Genomic DNA, 18,469 nt, shown 5'->3' with positions numbered 1-18,469 from the left:
TTTTCTATTCACCTTTCAATCAATAGTCATTTGGTTTCAAAATGATCTCAATATTCACTGCAATCATTGAGAACTACCATACCACTACAATTTGAAGTTCAACTTTGTGCCCAAAATGCTTCCTCCATATCAGTCAACCATGAATATGATGGATGGAACTATATTATTACATTTAAATGTCAAATTGCTTTTTATTCAATATTTGATCCTTTGGTAACTTGTGTATTCTTTTGATATGAACATGCATGTGTTCCTCTTGTGAATGGATCGCAGCAGTGAAGTAGAGACTAAGATGATGGTTTTAATCCAAGTTGAATTAATGTGATATTGAGCTCTTCTCTCTGCAGGACGAACAAATAAAGCTTTAAAAAGACAACTCCACGTGTTCATTTCTTTCCATCAGACCTGCCAAGTGTATCATTATGATATTTCAGTGTCTGACAGAAATAAGAAATAGAATACAAAGTCAGATTAAGACATCTCTAATAGGCATATAATTGGCAAAACATCAAAGACTATTGCTATAAATACCTATATTACACAAAAGTAATTCAGTTTATGTACTATTTTTTTTCTCATCCTTTCTTGTAACTAGTTATTTTGCATATCCGCCCAGGGTACATTGTATGTAACTTAAGTAATTATGTATTGTTGTTGACTGTACAGCTATTGCATAGGTTTGAAGGAGGCCTTTAATTCTGAGCCCGGAACAAAGCATCTGGTGTTGCGTTGTTTCCCTCGGGTTCAGTTCGATGTTGGACCACTGACATACTGTCGGCCAGAGGGGCGCTAATATTTGCAACACCCGGTGTTTAAGTTGTGGAATGGAGTATTGTTGATGCAGAAAGACGGCAGCGTTATTGTGCATCTGAACCACAGCCACAGTCCGTTTACACCCCAGTGATCCGGAGCGGAGATCAGGAGCGACATGGCGGACACTATAGTGAGTACGACCGGTCCGCGGCGTCCTGGACGCTGCTAACGCGGCTAGCCCGTTAGCTCCAGTTTGGAGTGATGAGGCAGCAGAAATGGCTCGGATGCTAACTGGGAGCTAGGAGGCTAACTGGGTGCTAGCCGTGCCTGGCCTGGTTCACGAGCCCACTGGCGGACTCCCAGCTCGCAGTGAAAGGACAGGTCGAGGACATGGCTCATGGGCTGTTATAGCTCCTGCTAGGGTCGACGTCCATTAGAGACACGGGACTCCTAGTAGACTGGCGACTTTAGAGATGGACGTCAAGCCCCCTGACTCCCGTTAGGGTGGACATCAGAGACATACGTTACTTATCTCCTGGTGTTATGACGGTCGAGGCATACGTTACTTATCCCCTGATAACAGAGAAATACTTTACTTGCCTCCTGGAACTGTCAACATTATAGCTTAAAGCGTTAAGTTACTTATCTGGGACTTCCGCAGGGGATACTTATTAAGTCTTATGAGACATATTTGCAGTTGACGGTAAAATGCGTCTTCCATGCCATGTAGACATAAGACCATTGGAACTACTGGTGGTAAACTGGGTGCTGAACATCACAGCCTCATCCCAAGAGTGCGTATTCAAGGATGACGCCAGTGATGTCCTGACACTTTGACTGACACCTGTCAGTTATGTTGACTGCAGACGTCTGAGTTATTCTCAAAGGAGGCCGTTCAAAATGTTCTGTAGAGCAGACCAGGCAGTATTGAACATTAGAGGGCCACGTGTTTCAAAAACGATTGACTCTTGATTGAATGGAGGAAAATTATTTGACATTTTATCACATGAACTACTGTGAAGTCACTTGGCAGGAACTTGTTTCCAAAGCCGCATGCATTGTCTTAAAAGCCTTAACTTCCCACATAAGATTATGTTGCCAAACCTGAAAGTTAGGCTCTAACTAAGATAAGGGGACAACTCAACCCTAATATCCTATTGGGGAAAAAATAAGGAATATATGCAGGATAATTCCTTCCAGGGATCACAAATAGGGCAATAGGTGGCTAGTGGGAATACATTTGTATAAATATAATTCTTAATTGTTAATAATTGCCAAACGAGTGGTAGAAAAACATGGTGAAATAGCACGACAGGGTAGTAAGTCACTTTCAGGCCATGAGATGAACTCATGTAGAACGGAGCAAGTTTCTTAATATCTAGACTGGAGTTAAGGATTGAAGGCATTTCAAGGAACTGGAAATGTCAATCTGTTTAAGCAGTTGTGTGTGTCTGTGTGTGTGTGTATAGTTGTTTATTTTGGCTTGTTATTGCCTCCTAGATCATTCGGGTGCAGTCCCCAGATGGGATGAAGAAAGTTCCTTCCACCAAGAGGGAAACGGCGGCTGGTTTTATAAAGCAGGTAAGGAATGAGAAAACTACTACTTCAAGAGTCGGAGTAGGTCACGTTCATTATGGGAGTCTCATAGCGACCCCTGTGATGAACCAGGCATGCACTTCTCTTTGCAGCATTTTACAACCAAAAGGTTCCAGAACACTCCAGTCTCTAGGCTTGTGTTTGGCCTGAGAGTACGCTGTTCTTTTCTCTGTGTTTTTGTCTCTGCGTGGTCGGTGTGACCTCACCCAGTAGTGGATTCACGGCCTCAGACTGTGTAGCATTTTGTTCACTGCACATGGAGTATGTTCTGCTTTGAACGATTGTTTAAAAATAACCCCTCAGTATCTCTCTGTGCAACGGTAATGGACTCTGTCCCTCATCCTACCCATAGAGGATCAATGCTAGTGTAGGCTTTCTTGTTCAAAGTATTTGTCATTTTATTTGAAATTCTGTTAACATCCCTGCAATAAATAGATCTGTCAATTTTTTTTAATATATATATATATATATCTGGTAGCTTTCCAAGGCCCGTAATAATGTTTTTGGGCTACCTCTGTTGCACAAATTGCCTGGGCACTCATTGTGCATGACTGACCATCTTCCACAAGGCTAAGCAGAACTACTGTTAAGGCTCAGAGGCTAGTGAGTGAGGGATGTGAAGCGAGGAGTCGCCATCACCATCGTGCCCCTTGAGCAAGGCACTCAACCCAAGATGGCTCTAGGGGAGACTGGCCCTGAAATAATTGATCATTGTAAGTCGCTTTGGATAAAAGTGTCTGCTAAATGCTTCAACAAATAATCAAGGAGTGGGATGTTTTTGCGATGAGATCCCATCAAAATCCAAATCCTCTCCAAATAGTCTCCCCTAGCATTGATATCGTTTGTACTTGCTATGTCTGCGTTGATTGCGAGTATGTTCTTATTGAAGGAGAACACAGGACATGTTTATATGTCAGTGACCATCCACCAGTAGTTCCTCCTCCTGGGCTGTGTGAATAGGGTTGTGTCGTGGTATCACTGCTTTAAGCAGCAGAGCGGTGCTGCAGCCCAGCCCCTCATTAAAGATTCATGTGTCTTGGTTGGATAGAGCTGACGCCAGGTCAGTGGACACGGGTCTTCTCTCGTGGAGCGCGGGGTAGCGCTGTGAGGGAGCGAAGGCAGTGTCTGCCTTAAAACCAAACGCGCATGGCCAACAGAGCCCCCACATTTGGGTTGTATTGGTAACATTTAACCGGCGACAGATTCCCCCTGCTCTCTATGAGTGCCTGTTGTGCCCCTTGTGTGATGGCACGGTCTTCGTTTAATTAAGCGGCCCTCTACTCGAACCATGACTTAATCTTTCCAACGCAAATGTACCAAAAGTGTCTTTGATTTAGGTTTCACCATAAAATAGAAATGACAAAACAAAAGAGCAATAGCGTTTGCTTGCTCATTTATCCTTTCTTCGTCTGTCTGTCTGTCTGTCTGTCTGTGAGTCTGTCTGTCTGTCTGTCTGTGTTCAAACCCAGGCTGTCTAAGCTATATATTTACGTGATGATGGTGTCACGTTAACATTTATATCCTCAGTTGATCCGGGTCTAATGCTTTCGCTGGTGATCATGCTGGTGTGTGGCTAATGGCCTCTCTGGTGGCAGACATGGTAATGATGTGTGTGTGGCTTGATGAGCCGTCTTGGCCAGCCCAACGAGCCGTTAATAGCCCTGAGTTCAGCCTGCTCTGCAGTGACCTTGTGAGCCCTTCTGACCGCCCCCTCCCTCTGGCTGCCGCCGTATGCGTCCCAGGATGTCGTTTGATGAGTGTGCTCTTTCTGGCTGTTGATAGTTAAGTTAGAAGAACAGTTATTTACAGATATTTAAAAACATACATAATCAAAATAGTATAATCGTTTTTTATTGATAGTTTTTGTATTGAATTCTTCTTGGATTAGATTGGAATAACAATTGGAATAGCCTTGTAATCTCTGATTGCTGTGGGTGGCCAGCAATCCTGTATTCAGGACATGTCCAGCACCTTCGTTCTGTCCCTTTCTCACAATGTGCAACTGGTGGTGAAAGCAGAGATGGCCTTTGTGAAAACCAGTAGGTGTTTTGTTCTAGAATGCGATCTAATGTATATTTTGATGAGAGGATGGGCATTTTACTGCAGCCCTTGTCTTTCTGCCCAGTTCCTTCGTCATGCACACCTCTCTTTCGCTTCCTATAGCTTCACTCTTTCAGTTTGGATGTGTTTCGTTTTTTTCGTCCTTTGCTGCGGCCAGCACTTTTGGTTTTATTTGCTTGGAAACGATTCAAAGCTTTGAGACAGCACGGCCCGACCAACCCCAGCTTGACTTGCCAGGGGAACCCTCTTTCTGTTTCTGTTTCTCTCACACAAACAAACCACCATGCATGCTTTGGCTCCGAGGGAGAGACCCACAGCAGGGGAACTCCTAGAGGTCCAAGGCCACAATGGCTGGGCGTAATTGTTATTAACTTCATTGGAAAAACAATGCGATGGCATGTCAGATGGATGCCACAGTCGAGTTGACTCGGGACAGGAATAGGCAGGGACCTCAGGACACCATACTGAAGTTTATTTTAGTGTCGATACGATATGTATTACCATGGTGTAAATGTTGCATCCGATATTTTGTGTGGTTAGGGTTCTTAGATTTTTTTAATGACCGCAACGGGACCAATCAGTTGATTTGAGTCACCATGACTGCTCAAGTAAAGCAGAAGCAAAGAATCTCGTCTGTTGGATGAGTGGTTTTCCCCGCCCCTCCCTACAGGTGTACAAAGTCTGACTGACGGTGTGCTTCTCTCCCGCCTCTCCCAGGTGGCCAAAGAGTTTGGATTCAACTCCAACGGCTTCTCCATCTACCAGAACCGCAACAAGACGGGAGAGATCGACTCCAAAACCTCCAAGAGCCTCAGCATACTCAAGATCAAGTGAGTCAAAGCCGCAGATTGAGCATGGTGCCCAGGCGTCACGTTCCCCCCTTAAACACTTAGGAAATACACTTTCAAGCTATGAGCAGCCAACGTTTGAACGTTGTACGTGATGAATGACTTAAAGTCGTAATCAATTAATTTGAGATCGATTCATTATCATTTCAGCAGTATGTATTACGGTTGTCTTTACCCAGCTTTAAATGAAACCTCAAACATGCAATTTTCTTTGTGATGGTGTTATAGACTGTACACACGAGCGCCAATCATAACTCAAGGTGTTTGCCCCCCCCCCCCCCCCCGTCCAGGCATGGCGACATGCTGTATCTGTACCCCTCTGGGTCGGCCGGGATCCCGGCAGAGGTCATGGACACGGCCGCCGCCCAATCGTCCACCTCGCTCCCGTCCACATCCTTCGCCACCTCGCTATCCTCCTCCTCGTCTGCGTCGTCGTCGTCGTCCTCCTCCTCCATGATGCCTCGCTCCTCCTCGGGGCCCACCCAGGTTCAGGAGGACAGCATAGACCAGTACCTGGCCAAGCAGGACGGCAAGATCTACAGGAACCGCGACGCCCAGCTGTAAGTATGAAGGGGGGCGGGCAAGGGTCCACACACAGGGAGGGGAGCAACACCAATAACGCGTGTGATCCGCTCTGAAGGTCGTATTCTGCTTCTATAAGATACGGCCTGTGAATCCCTTTGAGACTGACTGGAGCCTCACCCATCCAATGTACATGGCCTGGTTGACTTGAGAGGGACACCTCAGCCTACTCACGGCGGTGACTCCACGCAGTAGCAGAAATAAAGCTTTTGATGATTGGCCATGTTATGGGGGCTGTTTGCTTCCCAATCACGTTTTTAGGAGTTTTTAAATGCTGCTTATCTTGTGTTTGTTGCAGGTGTCGACACGGAACTCTGGGGAAGTGCGTGCACTGCGTTCCGTTAGAGGTATCGGTCCACGTTGTCCTTTTAACCTAACATCCCCGGAAGACCCGTCTTTCCTCTTCCTTCCACTAATCCTCCTTCCTCCTCCTAGCCTTTCGACGAAGACTACCTGAACCACTTGGACCCGCCGGTGAAGCACATGTCGTTCCACGCCTACATCCGCAAGCTGACGGGCGGGGCCGACAAGTAAGCAGCGCAGCGCTTCTCCGGTCTCTCTCTGAGCAACAACACAACCCTCTGTTGTCGCTACATTTAAACTGAGAGCATTTAGCAGACGCTTTCATCCAAAGCTGTTGAAAACGACTCATACACACAGTCACACACCGACGGCTGAGTCAACCATGACGCGCTCGTAAGGATCAGTCAGGGTGGGGTGTCTCGCTCAGGGACACATCGACCCTCAGCCAGGAGGAGACGGGATTGAACTAGCAACCCGCCGTACCTCCCGAGCTAAGCCGACCCAGACATTCTTATACCGACCTTTCTCTCTTTCTGTACCCCCCCACCCTCCCTGTCGTCTGCCCCTGCAGAGGGAAGTTTGCGGCTCTGGAGAACATCAGCTGTAAGATCAAGTCGGGCTGCGAGGGACACCCGCCCTGGCCCGAGGGCATCTGCACCAAGTGCCAGCCCAGCGCCATCACCCTGAACAGACAGGTACTGACCCCCCGGGCTGCAGCCGCTGGAGGAGACAAGGCTGTTCGGGGAACCCCAGGTCCCATAGAGTTAAAGGGGACATATTATACCACCAGGTGTGGGGGTGATCAGACGTTACAAGGCGTTTTGAACATCTGCCTCTTCTGACATCACAGGTGGGCGTGTCCACCTAGATGTGTGACGGATAGATGAGCGACGTCTGCTACAGTCCACTGGGTAGGCTGGTAGACCGATATATCCAGCACACATCCAGGTGGACACGCCCACTAGTGATGTCACAAGGGGCATATTTTCAAAGTGGCTTGTAAGGCTAATCACACTCACACCTGGTGGCATGTCATGGGACCTTTTAGTGGCTGAAAGAGGGAGCGAAAACAGAAGGAGAATTAGGTTGAAGACGCTGAGCGACTGTGTTGTCTGTAAGGGTACTAGGCCAATATGTGGTTCGTTTTCTGCAGGAACAGGATGTCTTATACCCATGACATCTTGAAAACAAATTACATTTTTTCTGGACTTCTAATTTAAATGAGATGAACGCCGCCTGGATCATTACACAGAGATTCAGCATTGAGCTTATTTTATATATACTACTTAAATAAATACTTAAATTATTGTTCTTAAATGAAGTCGACTCCCATATAACTTTTAGCATCACGACGGTCCAGCTGTGACTCTGAGGCCTGACTCAGCCGCTCTCTAAAGACATATATATACTGAAGGATGGGAGGTCTGTGCCTCTGTCCTCAGAGGTACAGACGCAGTGCCCACCTCCAGGTCCTCCCTCTGACCCCCCCGTCCCCCCGTCTGTCCTCAGAGGTACAGACACGTGGACAACATCATGTTCGAGCACCACACCATCGCAGACCGCTTCCTGGACTACTGGAGGAAGACGGGCAGCCAGAGGATGGGCTACCTGTACGGCCGCTACACCGAGCACAAGGACATCCCCCTGGGCATCCGCGCAGAGGTGGCTGCCATCTACGAACCCCCACAGGTCAGCTGGCGGGGCGCACAACCAGTCATCAGTCATCAGTCATCAGTCATCAGTCATCAGTCAGTCAGCCAGTCAGCCAGTCAGCCAGTCAGTCAGTCAGTCAGTCAGTCAGTCAGTCAGTCGTCAGTCAGGGGATCTTGACTTTATGAATATTCCAACTGTGGTGCGAATATCAAGACCTGCTGGTGTCTATTTAAATGGTCGGGTTCCCAGGGAACCACAAGAGGGCAGTATTCACGCATGTTTGACTGTTGTTGACAAACACAATCTCAGGATCTCCCCTTCTCTTCCGTCCCTGCAGCATCATTCTTTAGTGTTGATGTTTTTACATTTGTATACCAGTGATGAGGTTACTAGCTCTAATTGCTAATCATACCATAAGCTACGCTATAACACACCCCTCTACACTATAACACACCCCTCTACACTATAACACACCCCTCTACACCATAACACACACCCCTCTACACTATAACACACACCCCTCTACACTATAACACACACCCCTCTACACTATAACACACCCCTCTACACTATAACACACCCCTCTACACTATAACACACCCCTCTACTCTATAACACACCCCTCTACGCTATAACACACCCCTCTACACTATAACACACCCCTCTACACTATAACACACCCCTCTACACTATAACACACCCCTCTACGCTATAACACACCCCTCTACGCTATAACACACCCCTCTACACTATAACACACCCCTCTACGCTATAACACACCCCTCTACGCTATAACCCCCCTCTCCTCCTAAGCTGCCCTATAACCCCCCCTCTCCTCCTAAAATGCCCTATAACCCCCCCTCTCCTCCTAAAATGCCCTATAACCCCCCCTCTCCTCCTAAGCTGCCCTATAACCCCCCTCTCCTCCTAAGCTGCCCTATAACCCCCCCTCTCCTCCTAAGCTGCCCTATAACCCCCCTCTCCTCCTAAGCTGCCCTATAACCCCCCTCTCCTCCTAAGCTGCCCTATAACCCCCCCTCCTGGGTTCCAGAACGCCACCCAGAACAGCCTGGAGCTGTTGGAGGACCCCCGGGCGGCGGCAGTGGAGGAGATCGCTGCCAAGCTGGGACTGGTCAAGGTGGGTCCCCCCAGTGTTAGTGTGGACCAATCGTGTTGTTGGAGGCGGGATCTGTCACCGCGTAATTGGCGGACAGGAAACCCAGACATCCCAAACATCCTGCCTGAACACCGATGTTCTTAGAAATAGTGTCGGGTTGTGAACCAACACCCTGTAGACTACTGAATCCATTTATTAACTTCCCCTTCTGAAGTCAGCTGGTGAGTTTCTTACGGAATATCTCCGTAAGGAAACAGGAAATGAGGCGTAACGCCGCCCCGCCCGGCCCCGAGCCGCCTCCGCCCTGACGCGCTCCGTCGTCGACTGACAGCCTCTCGGCCGAGGCAGCGGGCCCGACCCGGTGAAAGCGCTCTCGCCGTTAGACGCGGCTGGCGCCCGCCCTGGCGTTGTTCTGGGGGTTTTTACAGCGCCCTCCTCTGGTCATCCATGCCAGGGAACACGAGCCCGGTATCCTGTAACCCGCGGTCTCCCAGGGTGCTTTGCAGCTGGTGCTCTCCTGCTCACTGAGTTATGGCCGTGCAGTTAGGGGGGGTCCGGGGGGGGGATTCTTTCAACTCAGCTCTTGCGTGTTATTGTATTACTGCTTCCCGAAGCATTGAACCAATTGTGCAGTTTTTTAAATTAAAAGTAATGGTCCATTTCACAATACTGCGTGGCGTCCTGGAGGCTCCCCGGGTAGAGTGCGTACCATTAAGGCCCAGTCCTCAGCGCGGCGACCGGGGATCGAACCCGGCTCGCGGTCCTTTACATTTACACTCGGGAGATTTAGCAGACGCTTTTATCAGAAGCTATTTACAATGAGTGCATTTGTCATAAGGAAGTGAAATAATATATCGCTGTCTTTGCTGCAAGTCTTCCCCTCTCACTCCCATACCGTCCTGTCTTACTCTACAATAAAAAGGATCTATTATTAATTCTTTAAATTGTTTATAATAATACAATAATGCAGTAGATTAAATCTCTGCTCCATGGCAGTGCTCTTTTTGCACCGCGCCTCAATAAGGTTCTAGTGGAGAACCCAGGGAACCGGAGCCCAGCGCTCCCTCTCCTCTCTCCTCTCGTCTCCTTTCCTCTCGCCTCCCCTCTCCTCTCCTCCTCCTCCCTCTCTCCCTCTCTCTCTCCTCTCCTCTCCTCTCCTCTCTCCTCACTCTCTCCTCTCCTCCTCCCCCTCTCCTCGCCCTCTCCTCTCCTCTCCCCTCCTCCTCCCTCTCTCCTCTCCTCCCCCTCTTCTCCCCGTCTCCTCTCCTCCCCCTCTCCTCTCCTCTCTGCTCCAGTCCTCTCTCCTCCCCCTCTCCTCTTCTCCCCGTCTCCTCTCCTCGCCCTCTCCTCTCCTCTCCTCTCCGGTCCTCTCTCCCGGGGTGCATAAGGTCCTCATCAATAACACGGGGGCATTCTCTGAATTCCTGCCGCTCTGCGCAAAGAACTTCCATATGCTGCGCCGCTTTTAGGACCGAGCCACTAAATCACACGTGAACCCCCCCCCCGCCTCTGATGGGCCTCAGAGAAGCTGCCCCCCGCTGCATCTGATGGGCCTCAGAAATCCTGCCCCCCCATCCCTGCGTCGGTGTTATTTTCTTTGGTCAACTGTGTTTCCATCTCGTTCCCTCTGTTGTTGTTGTTGTATGTTGTGAGGTTGGGTCTGGTTGTGTTGTGTTGGGTCTGGTTGTGTTGTGTTGGGTCTGGTTGTGTTGGGTCTGGTTGTGTTGGGTCTGGTTGTGTTGTGTTGAGTCTGGTTGTGGTGTGTTGGGTCTGGTTGTGTTGTGTTGTGTTGGGTCTGGTTGTGTTGTGTTGTGTTGGGTCTGGTTGTGTTGTGTTGGGTCTGGTTGTGTTGTGTTGGGTCTGGTTGTGTTGTGTTGTGTTGGGTCTGGTTGTGTTGGGTCTGGTTGTGTTGTGTTGGGTCTGGTTGTGTTGTGTTGGGTCTGGTTGTGTTGTGTGGTTGTGTTGGGTCTGGTTGTGTTGGCTCTGGTTGTGCTGGGTCTGGTTGTGTTGTGTTGGGTTTGGTTGTGTTGTGTTGGGTCTGGTTGTGTTGGGTCTGGTTGTGTTGGGTCTGGTTGTGTTGTGTTGTGTTGGGCCTGGTTGTGTTTGGTCTGGTTGTGTTGGGTCTGGTTGTGGTCGTTATTAACTGTGTGTAATCTGTCTCCCAGGTGGGCTGGATCTTCACCGACCTGATATCGGAGGACACGAGAATAGGAACCGTCCGCTACTCGCGGAACCAGGTGAGCTTGTGGCAGTTTTGCGTTGAAAGCTACTGCCTCTGGCCCTTCAGTTTAAGTACAACATAACTCTGGATGCTTCAGGTGGAGGGGGAGGATCAAGGCAGACGATTGAGGCACATGTTATCCGAGATCAGTCCAGGAGAGACATTTACACAAACGCATACAGACTTTGACAAGACAAGCGCAGCGGTCAATATGCACAGTATATATGAAGTTAAAGCAAAAACAGATGACCAGAAACGGTTACACAGATCGTACAGCGAAGCTCAGCCTAACGTTTAGTCGTTTACCAATGTTGAGAAGAGTGACGAGAGAGCCGAAATTAAAGTATTTTTGGTACTCGTACCATTTCGTGCATAATATTCGAATCCAGATTTTCCAAGCGGGTTTTTACATGTGGTGTATCTAGAGCTGTAAATATCGTGTGACCTTTGTTGCATATCTTTACTATAGCATGAAAGTATGTTTCCTCACTGCTGTACAAACCGCTGTCTGCCCACAGGACTCATACTACCTGAGTGCCGAGGAGTGCATCACTTCAGGATACTTCCAGAACCTTCACTCAAATCCCTGCAGACTGTCCCGCGACGGCCATTTTGGCTCCAAATTTGTCACAGTGGTGGCAACGGGTGAGCTGGTGGCCAAGGCCTTTTGTTAAAGTTACTCTCCCAGACTCCGGCTGAAGTCAGGATGCATTCAAATGGCCTCTACTTTATGGGTGGATTGTGTCTACCTCATGTGAATTGTGTGTGTGTGTTGTAAACATATTTAATTATGAACACTCAACTCTAAACATAAATATGTTGAGAAAAGAGTTGAAAAGTTTCAAAGTTGCAAGCATATGGATTAATTTGAAAATCCACATCAACACCCAAGGTGGAACATATCTGATGATACCATTGTCATGAATGAGGTCAACACAGGTACCGAGTTATAATCCTAGTTATAAAACCTTCAGACGTATGCGGACGTCCTCAATGGGGGGGGGGGTAATAAAGAGGGTCCACCCCCCCCCTCTCTGCGCCCCACTCACCCCTGGCCGTAGCGCATCACGGTGCTGGCGTCCAGGTGAACAGCCTCACCCCGGCTGTATTGTGTCTGCAGGCGGCCCGGACAACCAGGTGCACTTTGAGAGCTACCAGGTGTCCAACCAGTGCATGGCCCTGGTGAGGGACGAGTGCCTGCTGCCCTGCAGAGACGCCCCCGAGCTGGGCTACGCCAAGGAGTCCAGTTCGGAGCAGTACGTACCCGACGTCTTCTTCAAGGTAAGGGCCCACGTGTTGGAGGAGGAGGACCACACTAGAGCTGTACCGATACCGGTATCGGAAATTCCTGGAATACCTATACCAGTATCGGAAATTCCTCTGATACCAGTATCGGAAATTCCCCCAATTCTGCCTTAAATGCAGTATGGGGTATCGGCCGATACTCAGGTTAAGGAATCGTAAACGGTATTGGGAAGGAAAAAAAGGTATAGGAACAGCTCTTGTTGAATGTACGATACCAGCATGGGGTTTATGTTTGATTGCTGGTCAGCGTAATTTATGTCTTAAAAGACGGTGCAAATACACATGTTTTTCATTTCCCTCCCGGCAGGACAAAGACAAGTTTGGAAACGATGTCACGTTTCTTGCCCGGCCTCTCCCTGTGGAATACCTGATCATAGATGTGAGTACAGTGTTTTCCCTAGCATGGAGTTGCAGCAGCAGAGGTGAAATGTTATTTTTCAGCGCACAATTTTTTTTGTGTGCTCGCAAAGCGCACCCTGCCGGGAGGTTTCTATGTGTCTGCCAGCACCAGAAGGGTGTACATACAGTACATTTGTGCACAGTTATGAGCAGGGGAAATATGGAGAGATTGAACATATTACAAGTATAATCTTTAAAACCATTATTTACATTTATTTAACAAAAAATACATTATATCAACAACCACCCTATACAGTAAAATCACATAACACAAATACTACAACAATCGAGAAGGCCTGTGCCTCAAACCAATGCATCTTCCCTCCCCTCCCCCCATCACAAAGGTTGTAGTAGGACCATGAAGAGGCCATGCCTATATGGAACGAGTTTTGGGCTCTAGAGTCAAAAATGGCGACGCTATGGAAATTTGACCATTGTGGTCATTTTCAGTTTTGCACTTTGTAGACGGTCCCTAAGCTCGCGCTGAAAGCCGACAGCTCATAGAAGCCAATGCAATTCACCGTTCGCTAAAGGTGGCTCGTTTGGATGAAAACAATGTTGTTGCTGGTTCTCTGGGTTACTACACTCAATTGTGTCGCAATGATGTTTGACTGATGATATATTGAACCACAAACTCAGAATCTGCCAATTTATTTCCAGCTTTACGGAAGTTCCTCTCCGTTTATGCTTTGCTCACAGCGTCAATTGACCCGGATATGAAGCGTCCGTAGCACAAAATAACATTTGTTTCTAAAGAGAAGACGGAGCTCTCCTCTCCGTTTGTATGCTTTACTCAGGTGTGTGAATTTTCCTTCATATGAAGCGTTCGTAGCGCAAAATAATATAACATTAGTTTTTTAAAGAGATAATAAGGAGCTCTCCTCTCCTCTTGTTAAAAGACATTCAGCAGCGGCGGTCATATTTCTGCAGTGGCGGTACGCCGCTGCTGCTAGGTGCGTATAGGGGAAACACTGGAGTATTTAGTCACCTGGCGTCATGATATTGTGCGTTCAGAGTATTGGTGGATAACTTTTTGAGATAGTTGGGATTGTTTTTCCCATGATCCCAAATTAGTCTACAACAAATGACCAGAGGTGCAATCAGTTGTACCTCTTGACGGTGTATAGAGCAAATTTGCCCATTATTTTGAAAAACATATATTCACTGTCAAGTAACAGACATAATTTGCAGTATTTAATTATACTCCATAAAAGGCTCATGAAGTCCGTATGGAACATGTGTGCTTAACGACTAAATAGTGATCAATCTGTCCACAGATCACCACCACCTTCCCCAAGGATCCCCAGTTCACCTTCTCCTCCACCGAGCGTTTCCCCATAGAGAACCGGGACGTTCTCGGAGAGACGCAAGTGAGCAAGCCCACCCCCCCCTCGCCCCCCCCCCCCCCCCCCCCCTTCAGACGTTGGCCCGTAACCTCTAACCTCTGCATCCTGACTTGTTGTCGTTTGTCTCCACAGGACTTCCACAGCTTATCCACGTACCTGTCCCAGTCCAGCGCCACCTCCTTCCTCAACATCGTGTCTGATTTCCACCTGCTCCTCTTCCTCGTCACCAATGAGGTCATGCCTCTGAGAGTGAGTCCTGCGGCCTCCAAATTAGCTCCTCGTTTCACAGCGCTAGGAAAGGGATGATGCAGATTACAGCCACATGTTCCTCCGGCCCGGAATGGTGTCCGGTGTCGTTATGCGGGAATGTTCCTGTGGAGAGACTGGGCCGTTGCCCTAACGAGGAACCGCCTGGCGGCTCCTTGAACTCAGTTGTTGCAGCGCCGGGTTTATGCGCCGAGGAGGCTGCATGACGCCATTGGCTTCGCTAGTGCTGGAGAAAAAAACATAATTGTGGACAGCTTGGAATGAAACGATAAGCTCGCTGAAACAGCTGCCTCTCGATCGCTGCAACGTGTTGCCGTGGCGCGCGTTAAGTGGTCTGTTGTTGTTCTTCTCCCCAGGACAGCATCGGGCTCATCCTGGAGGCCGTGAAGACCTCCAACGAGGACCTGGCCCAGACCTGGAAGAAGTCCGAGCAGTGGGCCACCATCGAACAGCTGTGCAGTAAGTCCTCCAGCGTCCTCCAGCGTGGCCCGGGCTGGATGGGGAGATCAGAGAGGGGTTCAGGAGAGGCAGGATGCAGCTGAAGAGAGCGGGATTATTAAAATAAACAACCCCAGAAAGGACCCCTCCCTCCCTACGTTCCGCCGACATGGACTAGTGTTGCATTCACACACCTGGGATTTAGTGATTGGAACCTTTCGAGGTTTGGATCCCTTTGGCAAAATGGCGTCAGTTTCTCCGTCCGAGTCCGTGACACTCGGTTGTAGCACCCGCACGTTAGACAGCTATTGCTGACCGCCCCACAAAGCTTCTCTTCAAGGCCTAACCAGCCATCATGTGTGAGTTTACATTAATCAAGTGATGTATAGAAGGTGATTCCACTGATTCAGCATCCCACTTGTAGTTAGGCTAAGGTAGCGCAGCACGATGTTAACGTTATCAGACTGCATCGGTATCAGCGGCCCCGTCACAATGCCTCGTTTGGTCTCGTCCAGAGAGTAGCTGCCAGGCTGTCTAGATTAGAATCAGATTTAATCACTACTCGTTCACTCACGCGTCCCAGTTCCAGAGAACGGTCTATTTGATCTTGTTCAGTGAGTACTGCCAGTTTGTCTTGACTCGAGTCACTCGTTGGCGTCCTCATCCGAGACAGGGATTCCCCTTCATTCGTTGGTTGTCCTGCTTCATATGGTTAGAGCGACTGCACCAGCGAGTTGGCGTGGCCAGGATGAGTTGGGATAAGTGTGGGATTCTTCAGCACTCCGTGTTAGACTGGCTGACCCGTTACATACCGCACACTAAAAAGAGTCGTTAGGAAAGATTTGTTTGTTCATTTTCGCCCATCACTAGTTAGTTGACAGGTAAGATGGATAGCCCAAACCATCAGGAAAGAAGCTCTAATTGGTCGGGCTTGAAAATCAAGAGTCTAAAATCGCACATTCAATTAAAAACCAATATTCTCCCCGTGTGTTCCCCTCCCTTAAAGCTGACGGCTGTGGTACCTAACCAAACAAACCCCCTGACCGTAACGCCCTTAGGTCTCAGCTCCAGCCCTTTTCCCCGTCATGGTTTCCCTCATGACCCCCCACTGTCTCCTCTCCCTCCCCAGGTACGGTGGGGGGCCAGCCTCCCAGCTCCCTGGACTACGGCGCCGTGGGGGGCCCCTCGGTCTCCTCCTCCTCCTCTGCCATGTGGTCCTGCCTACACTGCACCTTCATGAACCAGCCCGGCACCGAGCTCTGTGAGATGTGCAGCCTGCCCCGCGGGTAGGGCCCCCACCCGGTCCAGCCCCCCCTCCTCCCATACTCCACCCTTTCATTAGGTTCTCCAGCGCCGACCCGGTTCCTGATCCTGATCTAAACGCGACCTTTGACATCACACTGCACGTTTGGGGAGGCCCTGATTTACCCCGATTTGTTTTAGTTTCCGTTTCTCCTTCGCCGCCACCGGCTTCTCTCTGTCCTTCTCCCATCATCTCACAGACCGCTTTGGCTTCGGAAAAGGATGCACTTGTTTACACCAAAGTGACGAGTGAATAATGTCCGAAACAGACTCCGGGCCGCGGCCCTCGGGGAGAAGCGCTCTGACCGGGGCTCTCTAGTGGCTCTTCGTCTCTCCACCGAAGCTGTTTCTCATCCATGGCTCAAATAAATGTTGTTCTGTGTCTCCTGACCGTGGCGAGCAATGCTCTCAAATCGTTGGGATCGTTCTGTCTCTCCCTCCAGTGACCCCCTCCTCCCACCTCACAATATTATTTTGAACATTTTTGTGTAAATAATCATAGGTTTGAGGAATGATATTGCTATTTAATTTGTTTTGTTTTTTCAATTGTAGTGTGGTGGTTTTTCTTTTTCAATACTTCCAGTTGGACGTTTGCTCAGGCCTGTTTTTATACATCGATAGCCCCCCTATACAATCAGTACAATTCCAAATCTAAAGAGGTTACTGCAATTAATTAGACAAAGGCGACGGGTGTGTTTTTCTTTTTCCTTTTTTATTTATTCATTTTGCAACTAATTTGGACTGAATAAGCCCCAACTGCTGTAAGGAGAACTCGAAACGGCGCTTGACCTGCAGCCAGATGCAGCGACGGCGATGTGTTCCCCCAGTTTGATGAGCCATGTTAGACCTGAAGCCACCCCCCCCTCCGGGTGACTCAACACGCTTGGTCATCCAATGCAAGAAAACCCTTTATTTCTCCATCACGGCCCCTGAGTTGCTCTAGCGGTGGGCTGGAGTTCGTTCGGCCCGGCGGCCGTTTAATCCCACGCCCTCCTCCCTACTCCTCTGTTTGAGTCATCGACTGATGAACAGCCCTGGTGACTTCCCCCCAGCAGCCCCTCTCCCCTTGCCCCCTGTTACCCCCCCCCCCCCCCCACCCCCCACCCCCCACCCCCCCCATCGTGCTCCAAATTTCTTCCTGCCCGGCTTTGCTCCAGAGGGCCAGGTGAGCACCCTGGAAATGGGGGCTTTTCCTTTTTTTTATTCCGATGGAACCTTGGTGCGTCTCCCATCAGTCAACCTTCAAAGACTACCGCTCCCAGAATGCCGAGGGTCACAGGTTTCCGTGGCGGTTTATTGGACTTTCTTTCTCGTGCTCGGCTAAAATTGGGGCTCCTTTCATCTAGTTGAGTTTTGTTCATGCAGGTTAACGAAAGCGGTGAATCCAGAACAGTCTGTAGTCCGACCATGATGGGAGACAGATTGTTCCATCAATTTAAATCCAATACATAGGCGGGTGGACTCAAAATGCTCTCCAAGCCTAAATGACAGAAACGGTCCTTCAGTTGGTTTGGACACACTGCTGTGTTGCGTTTTGAGACACTGACCTGTCATACTAAGATGCATCGTTGAATGCTATTAATGAGGAGTTGAGGGTTGATTTCCAACGATGAATTAAGTAGATCTCCATTTGAGTTTTCTTTGGTCCCCATCTCCCGCCCAACATTGTTAAAATGTATTTTGATTGGTCCTCTTCGACCATCCGAGTCCCGGTTTGAGTGGCGAGCAATTGCCTGATGATGTGATGCTGAATTAGTTTGGTTTGGGTTTTGATTTATTCCGACCATAATCCCGGGTCGGAGTGTGGACGCTCTTTGGTCCGAGCCTACTGCGAACCATAGTGGATCCAAGTGTTGTAGACCCGGATTTAAAACCTAATAAAGAACAATTAATTCCTACAATCCAACATCCTGTCGTCATTTGTCCGCGATAGAGGAAGGAAACCCTTCAAAGTTGCTCGGTGACCCAAAGGAAGAAGCATCGGCCGTCCCTGACAGTGGGGTTGTGCAGCCTGGTTCTAATCACGCGACGCAGCGCCTCGCGTTTGATTTATGCTCGGAGGGGTTTGGGTCCTACGTCTCGCTTCAGTTATGTAGAGAACATCCCTCACCAGTCCACCCCGTCCACTGCACAGCAGATCAGAGGGTCCGGTTACCGGCACATCAGAGGCTGGAAAGTCAGCGCCAGTTCTGAGCCTCGTCTCCATGGCAACACTGGACTGCCTGCTCCTCAGATGGACAGCAGATGAAAGAGGCCACACACTGCTGCAAGAAGGGTC

The 18,469-nt window shown here is 49.1% G+C and overlaps 1 protein-coding gene across 1 annotated transcript; it reads left to right on the top strand.

The window, feature by feature from the left end:
* Positions 1–785: 785 nt before the first annotated feature.
* nploc4 (NPL4 homolog, ubiquitin recognition factor) lies at positions 786–18,115 on the top strand. Its single transcript, XM_079756276.1, has 17 exons — positions 786–943; positions 2,254–2,334; positions 5,128–5,240; positions 5,549–5,818; positions 6,139–6,187; positions 6,276–6,370; positions 6,715–6,838; positions 7,653–7,832; positions 8,848–8,934; positions 11,079–11,150; positions 11,653–11,779; positions 12,255–12,415; positions 12,747–12,818; positions 14,116–14,208; positions 14,317–14,433; positions 14,808–14,910; positions 16,019–18,115. Exons 1-17 carry the CDS (start codon positions 929–931, stop codon positions 16,177–16,179), a joined length of 1,920 nt encoding a protein of 639 aa, XP_079612402.1. The 5' UTR covers positions 786–928; the 3' UTR covers positions 16,180–18,115.
* Positions 18,116–18,469: the final 354 nt, after the last annotated feature.

The sequence above is a fragment of the Pollachius pollachius genome (assembly GCF_949987615.1).
Source record: "Pollachius pollachius genome assembly, chromosome: 19".
Taxonomy (NCBI): Eukaryota; Metazoa; Chordata; class Actinopteri; order Gadiformes; family Gadidae; genus Pollachius; species Pollachius pollachius.
This window is presented reverse-complemented; position numbering and strand designations above follow the sequence as displayed.

Excerpts from the sequence above, each read along its gene's own strand:
- nploc4 (XM_079756276.1), top strand. Across the intron at positions 6,371-6,714 it reads CTGACGGGCGGGGCCGACAA|AGGGAAGTTTGCGGCTCTGG; the intron begins GTAAGCAGCGCA and ends CTGCCCCTGCAG. Across the intron at positions 14,911-16,018 it reads CACCATCGAACAGCTGTGCA|GTACGGTGGGGGGCCAGCCT; the intron begins GTAAGTCCTCCA and ends CTCCCTCCCCAG.